A 13,454-nucleotide genomic window follows, 5' to 3' on the forward strand; every position below is an offset into this window, starting at 1 on the left:
AAAAAAAATAAATAAAAAAGGATGAAATAAATAAAGAAAAAAAAAGTGTTTAACGAACTGTAACCTAAAATGTATTCGTTAGCAAAAATATAATATCATATATATATATATATACATTATAATATTCCAACAAGGACAAAATAAAAACAAAAATTATATCAAGAACAAGAGTATAACACTAAAAAAAAAATATATAAACACTGGCAAATCTATAATATTATGTATTAATTTGAAAATAATAAAATACATACATACATACTTACTTATATACAAACGTGTAATTTCAAATATTAATCAACGTCTGTATAATAATATAAACGTATTATATAAAATACTATTATACAAAACATTTCTATAAAAAATGTTTTCCCATTACTTCAATCGAACAACATAGAATTTTTATAAAAGAACTGCTATAATTGTTATACATATTATATAATATAAAAATATAATACATATTATATAAAAAATTACAAAATAATAAGTGAAAGGATAATACAAAAAACCCAAAGAAAATAAAATAACAACACATATATGTATGTATGTACACATGTATATTATATGCATATATACATAAATTTAAAATCAATTTATCAAAATCATTGAACAATAAATATACATACATACACAAACACATAACAGTACATGTTATAATAAATAATATTAATATAATACATGTATAACAGAATGTTCTATACATATTATAGACAAAATATTATTATGTAAAAGAAAAACATAACATACATTAAGCAAAATAGTGTTTATATAAATTACGTATATGAATATAAAAGAATAACAACAAATCGGAACGAGAAAAAATCGAATAAAAAAATTAGACAAAAAAAAATATTAATACATAATAATCAATAAACATACAGTTCTGTTAAATCAAAACTGCTATACACATTGTACTGTAAAACAAGGCTAAATAAAGAAAAATTATTGTGGCATAATTCTATTATACAATAAAATAAAATTTATAATTTATGAAATGTAGCACAAAACAGTATTATTACTTACCGTTAAACATACCTACTTACATATACAAAATAGTCCAGAAATAAAAATAAAAATTCATAAAATTAGAAAATCAAATACTCCAAAGACTCTGAAAACTTAGGAATTTTAATATTTCATGAACTTGCATACATAAGTATATAAAATCAAAATAATTGAATAACAATAAGGATAAAACGCAGAAAAATAAAGAAAAACAGGTATTTTTCTTCCGAAACAAAAACAAACAAAGTGAAACTACAAAACTTTTATACAAAAAACAAAAAATTTCCAAGAATATAATAAATTGTTGCGAATTCCATTTTCTTTTATTTTGCGAATTTTACTTTTTTTATTATAATTTTTTTTTTTTGTTATACCTATTCAATATTGTTAAACACCATCCATCATCTTCAACTCAAAAACCAATTCGAAGTAGTTACAGAAACAACAAAAAAAAAATTATTATAATTCTTAAATGGATAGAAATAATAAATAACAGGAAAAAATAATAAATCTTTAATGGAATACAAACATACAAACTTATATAACAGTTATATAATATTGTAAATCAATACACTATTATAAAACATAGTGTATAACAGTATTAAACATAAATTCCAGAATAATTTCTATTCATATATGCTTAACATGAAATTATATTTAACACACAAACATACTTTTAAATGAACAACTCATTTTTGCCAAAAAAAAATATAAGTAATAAATAAATAAATAAAGTATTAGTGAACACAGAAAAAAAACAAACATAAAATGTAAGTAAATAATATTAGTATAAGAAAAAACAAAATATAACAATAATGTACATGCAAAATAAAACCTAATGTACAAAATAATAATTTACATTTCTGAAAACAAATAACAACAGAGGGAAAAAAAAATTTGTAATAAATAATAACGGTGTTTAATATACAAAATTATTATATATATATGTATATATTTAACCATGTATGTACATATATTTTAAATCAATATTTTAAATATCTACTATTGTAAGCCAAAAACAAACAAAAACCAACAACCAAAATTAACAACAACAATACATATTTATTATAACGTAACGGGATTGTATAACACAAATTAAAAAAAAATATAATAAAACATCGAGAGGAGAGCGAAAAAAAACAAGAGTATAAAAAAATAATTAACACAAAAAAAAGCAGCGAGAGAAAATTAATATACTCAGAGTATTTAAAAACAACAAATAAAAAACAAAATATAATACACCTAAATATACTAGATATACTCGTATATATACACATATACATATACACATGTGTAAATTAATATATTATTATATTATAAGTATATTTAGGTAATATAATATCAAAACCTAATAAAAATAATAGTAAATAATATAAATAGAAAAATAAAAGAGAAGAAAATTATTATAAAAAATCTAAAATATAATTATTATAAATATAAATTAATTTCTTATTATATAATATATATAAGATATATAAGATTAGTGTATAATAATAGCTAAAGATAAAATAATAATAATAAAAAAAAAAAATAGGAAATTTATTAAAAATAATAGTGGAAATCATGTTTAAGGATTATAAGCGAAGGAATGGATATAACATTGTTTATTCATATTTGTTGCTGTTGACACTTTTAGGTAAATATAATTAATTGAAATATAATAATAATTATTATAAAAACTTAAATATTATATTTTATTAGAATTACATGCATATTCTTAATGTTATCGGCAAAATATATTAATTACTAATTTTATATAGAAATCAATATTAATTACAAAAACTGTTATACGTCAAAATAATCTACATAGAAAAAAAAATTATGTTGAATTTTAGGGCAAAATGATAACACTCTTATATAGAACTGCTGGATGCAATAAATATGGAAACGGTGTTGAAGTTCAATTTTCGCATGTTCAAAAACAGATCGATTCGTAATCACAATTTCGTGTATATTAGTATTTTAGCTTAAAATATAAAATTTGTTATTGATACAATCTGTCAAACATCTAGATTCAAGGTCAGAGCGAATCAGGAATGCTCAAATTCACAAAACTTAATGAGATAAGAACGATATAGAGTTGCTTCATGACATCAGAGGGGTCGTGATTCTAGTTTTTACTAATCAAATTAGCCTACCGTATTTTTTCTTAAAATTAAATATTTAAGGTTATTGTAATTTATTGTTCACTCTTGTTGGTTGAAAATCAAATATTATGGACATTATGGTAATAAACTGTTACATTAATATTTTATACTAATGGCCTGAATTTTAAACCGACACTTCTAGGTAAAAGAACAGATGCCATAAACTCTGCTTGACACTGCAATATTAGTTAACACTGGTCACAGTATCCTATGATTTATACGGCATACGTGGAAAATTTAATTCAAACAATTCAATGCGACAATCTAAACTATGCCGCAATAAGTATAGTTGGAAATGGTTTGTAAATCGGAAAAGGAATTTATTTTTCGAAATGGAATTATGGTTAAAAATAGCCGTGCCCTGAGAAGCCTTTAATAAAAATTACTGAAAATGTTGCGTTAGGATCGTTTTTATTTGAATAATTAATAAGTACACACACGTTTCTGATCTACAACATTAATTTGCCCGTAACGTAGTGACAAAATTTTCAGTATGTTTTTTAAGTAAAAGTGAAAAGAAGATTTGATTTTATTTTCATTTTTCATTCGAATTAATTAAATATGAAAAATAATATATTTTTTTTTTTAAATAGCTTATGTACAATTTTTATTTCTATTCTTAGATAAATAATCCTTAATTTCATATTTGTGATTTCCTCAACGTTATTCAACTTTTTCTTCTTTTTTCTTCTTATATTTTTAATACGTTATTAATATTATGACAATTTTGATATTTTTATGTTAACAAGTCATTTCTATTTTGTTACTTAGTAATAGTTAATTACTGATATAACTGATATAAATGTATGTATATAAGTGATATTGTATACTCATGAACAATATTCATTAAAAATTTTCTTGTATATATTGTTGATCCCACTGTGTGGTGTGCTATATGTAGAGTAGTATCGTTGATATGGTTTTGGGTATATACATAAAATATGTTATGTTAATTAGGTCGTGAATAAAAATATACAAAAGGAAAAATGTATAGACAAAGGATTTTTGAAATCTACTACATTTTATGAAATGCTATATAGATTATTTTGTTAGCTCCAAGCGATAAGATTAGACAATTCAAGGTTTTGACTATAGAAAATATGGGGTTGTTCATATATGGAAAATCAACATAGAATATGGAACTTACAATATGTTAGAAAGTTTTGCACGTATGGAGACCGCATATTATGTAAGAACTAAGAAGGCAATCAGAAATTTTATTAAATAAAAATCTCATAAATTACAATTGCTTGGGTTATAAAAAATTCATCCAATAAAAATTTCCTCATTAATTTGATTTTTAACAGCAATATTGAAAGTTCTAATGATAGTGGTCTTGTGAGTTGTTTTCCATGATTTTGTCTAATCCCATATTAGTTTATAAATTTTTTTTGGAAAAATAATTTTGTATAACATTTTTCTAACAATTCTAATTCCTCTCAAGAATATATATAATCAAAACTAGCTTTTTAATAAAAGGGAAACGGCAACACTTTCGTACATTTAAATAAATTTTCTTAGTATAGACATTATTTATATATTAGCACACATTTTTGATAAAAGCACTTATAATACAAAAAGAAAATGAAAATTAAGACATAAAAATGCAAATATTAATAACACACAAAATTAGGGTATAATACCCCTCAACAGTAGCTCTTATAATATTTTATATACATAATTATTTACACAATTATATTATGTTTAATATTATACGCAGATATTAATTTTCCAACGGACTAGGTCAAAAATGAAAATTAAGGCATAATAAAGACAAAAAACAAAACGAAAAGTATGAAAAACTAAATCAATATTTATACTATAATATAGGGAGAAAAATTATTAAGGACTATTAATATATGAAATGCCTGTAATTATGCAAAACTATAATTATATAGAAATCATAAAGCAAAAAAACGAAAAAAACCTATTTTTCCTTAAATAAGCTATTAATATTTAAGTAATAGTTATGAAACGTCAAAATTATCCATTGTATATATGCATATATAAAAAAAAATTATATAGTACATATACATATATATATATATATATACATATAGGATATTGAAAAGGAAAGCAAGCGGAAGAAAGAAATTATGTTAATTTACATTAAATTTCATTAGTAAACTACATACAAAAATATTCCCTATGGTCTAAATAATAGAAACCTTTATATACATGATTTTAATTATTAATTATAGGTTATGTGAACAAATAAATGTACTTAAATATTACATAACTTTTATTAAGTGCAATTAACATGTAATTATGTACAGTGTATGTACAACAGAATATAGAAGAATATTAGTGTTACAGCACAGAAAGAATCATAAGGTTTATTTTCAGGAGAAGTCAGCAAAATTGTGAAGAAAAAAAATGTACATACTCTAGAACGAATATAATTGTTCATTCTAGAGTGCACATTACTCACATATTGTGATAAAATTGTATATATTACAAATGATGCTGCATAACTTTTGGAGCATTTTCCGGCAGCAAAAAAAAAACTTTGAAATGTGTGTTCCACATTAAATTGTATAAGACATTCCAAGTTTATTTTATTAAATCTATCAAATATATTTTCTACAAATTTCTAACCATTATGTTTCTTTCAATTTTTAAATTGTGCTCATCCTAAACGTATGCAATAATTTGATAAATTTTGGTATACGAATGAAAGTAATTTAAATAGGTAAAAGGTAATTTAAAATATTAATTTAAATTTTTTTTTTTTTAATTTTTCTTTTAAATTTCTATAATTATTCAAAAGCATGAATTTTTTTTGCTATACACTCACTCTCTATTCATATTTAAAACCTCCTTTTTTTTTTTAAATTAAAATTTGTGGAAAATTTTCAACCACAATTTCATTCAATTTTTGCGGTGAAAATTCATAATAAAATTAAATAACATATTCAATTGAAATTAGATGAATTAATTATAGATATTAAGCAAATAAGTAGAGGAGGAGATCCTTTAAGAGTTTTCAGTATAATTTAATTAATTCAATTCAATTATCCTATGGCTTATCTACATTTTTAATAATTATTAAACTGTTAATCTTACTAAGAATTATTCGGAAACACTCAAATAAATTAAAATTTTTTTTTTTGCTTTTTTTAATCTAAAAATAATAATTAAACTATTATTAATTAATTAAAAATAATAAAATTAGCTTGAATTACTTTAAATTAAAAATAGCCATTAAAATATTTTAAGTGCAAATGTTGGTTTCCGACTTAATACAATCAAGATACAAAAAAAATATGATTTTTTTATAATTTTTTGAATAATTTGAATTTAAATCAATTCAGATTTGCTTTTATTTCATAAATATATTTCAATTAATTTTTCCACTATTGGGTTTTAAAATTGCCACTTGCAGCTTTAATCATAATTAATAAAATATTGAGTACAATAAAATCAGGTAATTTGTCATTCAATTTTTAAAATGTTGTAAGCACAAATTATTTTCCAAAAACAAAATTAAAAGATTCTTTCGTTTTTGTTCTCATTATTGTTTCGCTTGTGTTGTAATAAGGACATTTAAACTTTAGGCAACGGAGAAGAGAATTGGCTTCATTTTCGAAATTCGTATAATAAATAAATAATAACTCCAAAAGTATCAATTATTTTTGGGCTATAAAATAAAAAACTATTTTGAATATTCTTTTCTAAAATGTGAAACTCTGAAGAGTGAAATTTTGAGATTTTAAATATAGTATGGCTTAAAACCGCATATGATGCTTCTTGCTCTTTGTATAACAATTGTTTGCTATATTTAATTTAATTTATACAACACGTGCAAGAATGGCTTGAAAAAATTTATTTCTATTCACAACAATCAAAGAATCGTTCTATATAGACCTTCCCTGTTCTAAAAGCGAATGCGCATAATTTCTTTTAATTAATAGTTTTAAAGCGTTTTAATAAAAATCACTTACATATATTTTATATTACTAAATCATTTCCACATGTGTGTATCAATTTAATTGTTAAAAAATAAAAATTTCTCCTATTTTTATTGTAAGTATAGTATTATAAATACGTGAGGTTTTTCTTTTCTTCTCAAAATCTTCTTAGAAACCCACATGTTTCTAAAAGTATGTACTTAAAATAGAAATATTTTTACATTAAATGCTACTATACGGATATTATTTTAGTTATTACAGTATATAGAGGCTAAAAGTAATAAACCAAATTTAAAACCCTCTTTTATTTTGAATTTTATGAGAATATTAATATAAAAGGATCCTTACTAATTTCATATTAATTTTTGTTTTTTCCTTTTTTTTTGATTTTTACTTTTCATAAAAAAAAAAATTTTTATGTATTTTTTTCCCTATTTAACAAGGAAAAACTTGTTACCTTGAATTCTATGTTATACAAAATTTTGTATCTTAAAATAAACGCTATATATGTATGTGTATACTCGTATATAAGGAAAATAATTTCAAGGACTTAATATTCATAATATAGAAAAAATAAAGGAAAACTTAAATTTTTTGGTAATAAATGAATGTTATAGCAAGTAAAAATTTTGTGTTTTTTAATTAAGTTTCATCGTTATACTTTAAAAATATATTTAGCCAGAAATTGTGTGTATTTAATAGAATAAAATCGTAAAGCATAAATCGTATTATAAAAAAAAAATAATTAAAGAGAATGGCTATCCCAATTTATATTACTTAAATTAAATTTTAGGTAAAATTAAGGTGATATAAAATTAATAAAGATATTGTACACAATATAACAAAATGAGATAAAATTATATAACTTTAATTTTATTATAAAAATATTTTCCATTATTAAATTTTCGAAAATAAAAATTAATTTGAACAGTAAGAAATTGGAAAATTATTTGTGCCTCTGCTTATTATTATTATTTGTGCAATTAGGCGTTTGATGACCAATTGCAGTAATCATAGAGTCTTCTAAATTATTTTCACAAATCATAGCAAATATTATGTTGCTCAATATTTAATATTCTTACAACAATTTTATTTAAAATCTCCATAATTATTGTATAAAACAACCAATATTTGAATATTATTATATAAAAGAATATAACTTTTAATTAGTTTAAAGAATTAAATTGATTCCCACTTCTATTTCTAATAACAAAATTAATAACAAAAATGTAGGCAGTAGCAATATATAAGAACTTAATTATTATATTATTACGAAAACTTTTGTGGGAACAAAATAATATTTCAAAGTACATAAATATATATACACTTACTTATAATAAGTAATTTTTTAAACAAAAATTATTTAATGCTCTTAAAAGAACTTTTAATATAAGTATATTACAAAAATAGAATTCTTATAACTTTTTCTTAATATGAAAGTTTATGTTTAATGTACTTTAGAAATAACTTATTACTATATTAGAAAATTTTCCCAAAAATAAAATTAAAAGTTTCCCTTTACTTTATTGCCATTTTCTCTTGCAAATATACAAGAATATAAGAATATTATTTTATATACAAAAAAAAAATTTTTTTTTGAAAATTTTAAGTATTTTTTCTTTTAATGATTTTAATATTCCAATATTTATAATATAATTTTTGTTTAAATAATTTCGTTAAAATAATTAAGTGTATAACAAATTTCAAGTATTACTGTGCAATAAATTTATTTTTATTCTTATACTGTTCTCATCTAATTGCTTTATATGATTTTTTAAAAAGTTTTAGAATAATTTAGTTTGCCAATTATTGTAAAATTGTTAACAGAACTAATTTTAAATAATATTATACAAACAGATTTTAAACTGTTATACAAATACATTTTTCAACATATCTTAAGTATAATTAACTAAAATTATGTTAATAAAGCTGCATTGGACCGTAAACATTTAATGCGGCATTCTATATAGGATTCTCAGCATATTGTGCTTATATTACAATAAAAAACAGCAAGTTTGAATACTATGTACCTACAAAGAGAAAAGTAATCAATTAAATTCGTAGTACAAAAAATTTAAAAATTTCCTTTCTGTTACGAGTATATTCCTGCAAATTAACTTCCTTGTTCCTGTTTTTTTAATTCCCGCCGATTCAACTTCGACTTTATGCTTCATATTACTTGTTTTGTTGTTTTCATCCTAAAAATATGCAATAAAATGACATAATTAAAAACTAATAGAAAATGTAAATAACACATTAATTTTATATAAAATGAGAGAGAAAACTAAATTTAAGAAAAATATACTCTTTATAAAAATCGACTGGATCCGAGTTTGTTTTGATATTAACCTCAATAATATCATACATATTTTGTATCAATCCAAAGAAATGGGTCAAATTTAGTAATATTTTCAAAAAAATTTAACTACAATTTTTCAAAATTATAGGTGTCAAGGTCTATTTCAATAAAACTTCAAATAATATCGATTTATATTGTTATTTTATTTAACAACAACAAGTACTTTGTGTTAAAAAAAAAAGAAACTATACTGTTATTAAATTATTGCATGATATATAAGACTTACTCACATTTAATAACTGTTATACATTACATTCTTTTATATAACATATAGTAATGCTTTATGCTTTACAAATTCGATACAAACATGTTGATTTAAAGCACAAATAATATAGAATAATGTAAGGAAATTAAGGCGAAAAAAAGTATAAAAAATAAATAATTATAAAATTCGTAACATTTAATAACTACGTTTTGGTAGAGGGCTTGTAAATTGTAACACACATAAAATGATAATGACTACGTTTAATAATGACAATAATTTTTTATTCACATGTCCATTTTTAAAAGGAATTATTAAAATTAATTGTTACTTATAATTTTAGTAAATACGCGACTACAATATATGTATATATGTATATATACACAAAATATTTAACACCTGCCCATTAACCTTTAAAATATTCTGGCAGAAGAAAAATTTAAATGTTTTTGTGTTTGAATGACAAAAAATAATTGTAAGTTTTGAATAAAATAAAACTGGCTAAAAGTTTATCCCATATCAAAATTTTCACAGTAAAGTAGGGTTGTGGTCAAATATTGGTGTAAATTTATTCTGTATTGTTTTCTTAGAGCAGCAGTACGCACGAAATTTATTTTCTCTATTAAAGTGCATTTTAAGGTTTGATAATACTCGGTGAAAAATCCTGTACTTGTAACTTGTATGCCCTAGTACAGTAAAAAATTTTATTGAAGTCATAATATACGCAACCCTTCAAGAACTAAATTTAAAACTCTATACACTTTTGTTTTTAATTCAATTACCTTTACTTAACCCATATGGAGGATGGTGAATTAGTAGAGATGCCATCTAGAGTAACACAAACTGAATTAAAAGAACAATCTCTATTAATGAATTTTATATTATTGCTATCAACAAGCTTTCTGCTCATATGCAGGAAATAAAGAAAATATCACGCATCAAATTTTCACAATTAATAACCATAAATAGATAAAAATGTAACAGGTATCAAAACTGGAATTATTTAATATGCCTATATTAAGTAAATATTTTATGCTACAGTATACTAAAGGTATTTATTATGCAATAACTTATACAATTATTGCATAATGTACACCATAATATAACATTAATCAAAGTTTATGCATATAGGAACATGTAATATAAAATTCATTCAGGGCCAACTAAAATTTATTTACTTTTTTCCTCTATAGTACCTATACCATAATATTATATGAATTCACCTTTAAAAAGGACTTATGTACACATACACATAATATGCATACATTTATTTTATATCCTTGATTTTTTTTCTTTTTTTTATTGAAATCAAACCAAAATATCTTAAAATAATAGCAAAAGTATAACAAAAAGAAATTGAAAGGAAAAACTCAAATTGAAAATAATAACAAAATAGGCATGATGTATAAATCGGGTAAATGTCCTTGTAATGAACAGTAAACAACAAAATTCGAATAGAAACAAAAAGAAGGAAAACAAAAAAATCAATTTTTGTCCTTAATTTTATTCAATGTATTTTTTTGTTGTTGTTCTTTTTCTTCCTTTTTATACATTTTATTTTGTCGTTTCTTTGTTCTTTTTGATTTTCTGTTATTACCTTAATTTATTGCTGTAAAAAATCTACAAAAGAAAACAACGGTAATGTAAACCAAAAAAAAATTGAAAATATAGGGAAAAATAATAAAATATTTTTTTCAATTTCTTATCGGAACAACTGATGGAAAAACAAAACAAAAACAAAAAAAGGAAAGAAACACAAATTGAAATTTATTTGTAGTGACAGGACTTTTCATAACTGCTCCCAGAATATTTTAAACGTTGAATTATTTTCGGAATGTTTTATGGCCAACAAATTTGTCTGAACTTAATTCTAAATCCAGATTAGGGCCTTTCAAACTGTAAGGGGTGAATATTTTCTATTACTCAAATAATTTTTGCCTTAAATTAAAATTCTTCACCTAAAAACATTAAAATTTTTTTTTAAATAATTTTTGGCCAAATTAAAAATATTTAAATAAAATAGCCAAATTTACTGAAGCGATGTGATTTCCAATAAGATTTGAGAGAAAATTTTCTAAATTTATACAAAGAAAATTATGAACCAGTGCCTTTTATCAAAAATGGTAATTGAAAGTATTACTAGGTTTCGATTAGTCGAAAATTTTTTCGGTGTGGTTGAAATTTGTACAGAAAAATTTTAAAATGATCTAATGGAATTCATATATAGGAGTAAATACACAAGTAATTCTCTTAAAACTTGGTAGTTCTTGAAAGTATTAAATCTAGTTGTTTCAGCTCCTACAATATATTTATAGAAATATAAAGATAGTAATTTAAAAAAGTAGTAATATTGGAATGAAAATTAGAATTAATTACACGCGATTTAGAATTAGGAGTAGTTCTATTCTAAATATTAGGAGCAATTCTAAATACATTAATGAAATCGTTAGGAAGGAGGGTTACCTGTATTATTTTTAAATGAATTCTATTCAATTAATCTTGTTTAATTTTAATATAATTTAAATTTTTTTTTTTTCTATAAAATAGACGCTTTCAATGCACTAAATCAGAAAATCATAAAATACATATAAAATTTCACTATACGGATTACACGGATAATATGTGATTTGAATTCCTAATAAATTAATAATTTTAAAAATAGGTAATTACAACTGCATTCCAAAAAAAAAAAATATTATTATTAAAAATTGACCTTGAATCTCACTGCTGTCATCATATCACATCATCCTATATATTTTTCAATAGTAAAATAATATTGAAGGTTTCATGTCAAACAATTTATAAGGATCCATAAATAGACATTAAAAAATAAAAACGAAAACCTTTTCAATACAAACAAACAAGAAAAAATCGTGAAAAAAATTTTCATTAAAAAAAATGAAGGATTCTACAGAAAGCAATTCAAAACAGGGGAAAAAAAAGATTCTCTTTTTATACGTTGTATTTTGTATGTGCATATGTGTGTGTGTGCATTGAGCAGGGTTGTAATTTTACAGCATACCTTCACATACATATATATTTTTTTTTCATTTTTTTTTTTATATAATGATTGATTATTTTGCAAAATATATGGATTTTAAAAAAAATATTAAGGATTTCTTTTTTTTTTTGCAAAAATAAGAGAAATTTTTCCTATTTTTGTTATGTTTGTTTTTTCATTTAGTCCTTTTGAAAATATTGTTCACAATATTTTGTTCATTTCACTTTTCACGATTTTTTTTTTTCGTATAACAGCTGATGTTCTTGACAGTGATCTATATATTATTTTTATTATTAAGGGACACACTGTGATGCGAAGACGAATGAATTTTTTCCAAGAAATAAAATTAATAAATAAAAATATTAAATTTTTATTTTGAAAATGAAAAAATATTTTTTTTAAAAATTAAAATAATTTCTTCGAAAAATTTTAATGGAAAAAATGTCAAGTAAATTTTTTATATTTGTATTAATTTTAATTATATACCGGGAACTACTCTCGCATCTCGTTAAATTTAGCCCGAATATAATTATTCACTCATAATAAGTGAATTAAGAGCCATGTGATAATTAAATTTCAATTTCAGTATACAAGAAGTAGTGTTGCGTGATTACAATCAATTTTAAATTTTCCATTGCCTAAAAGTATGCAATTTTTTCAATTATTATAAAAGATGCAAAAACACCTAAAAGATTTTGTTAAATTTTTAAGAAATGCAAAGAATTTTAAACTTTCAAACTCTTGACTCTTGAATATTTCGATTTTCAATTGAAATTTAACTGATATGAATAAAATGATTACCCTAAACTATAAAATATAAGGATTGAATTGC

The 13,454-nt window shown here is 21.9% G+C and overlaps 1 protein-coding gene across 3 annotated transcripts in view; it reads left to right on the forward strand.

Moving 5' to 3' along the window:
* The first annotated feature begins 473 nt into the window (after positions 1 to 473).
* The window catches only part of LOC129616236 (limbic system-associated membrane protein-like), a 92,196-nt gene continuing 79,215 nt past the window's right edge, over positions 474 to 13,454 (forward strand). For all 3 annotated transcript variants that reach the window (XM_055531767.1, XM_055531769.1, XM_055531768.1), the window contains exons 1-2: positions 474 to 1,217; positions 1,436 to 2,638. In XM_055531767.1, the coding sequence (XP_055387742.1) occupies positions 2,566 to 2,638 (73 nt within the window). In that variant the 5' untranslated portion in view covers positions 474 to 1,217; positions 1,436 to 2,565. The remainder of the gene's footprint in view (positions 1,218 to 1,435; positions 2,639 to 13,454) is intronic.

The sequence above is a fragment of the Condylostylus longicornis genome, unplaced genomic scaffold (assembly GCF_029603195.1).
Source record: "Condylostylus longicornis isolate FDR11 unplaced genomic scaffold, ASM2960319v2 ptg000163l, whole genome shotgun sequence".
NCBI lineage: Eukaryota > Metazoa > Arthropoda > Insecta > Diptera > Dolichopodidae > Condylostylus > Condylostylus longicornis.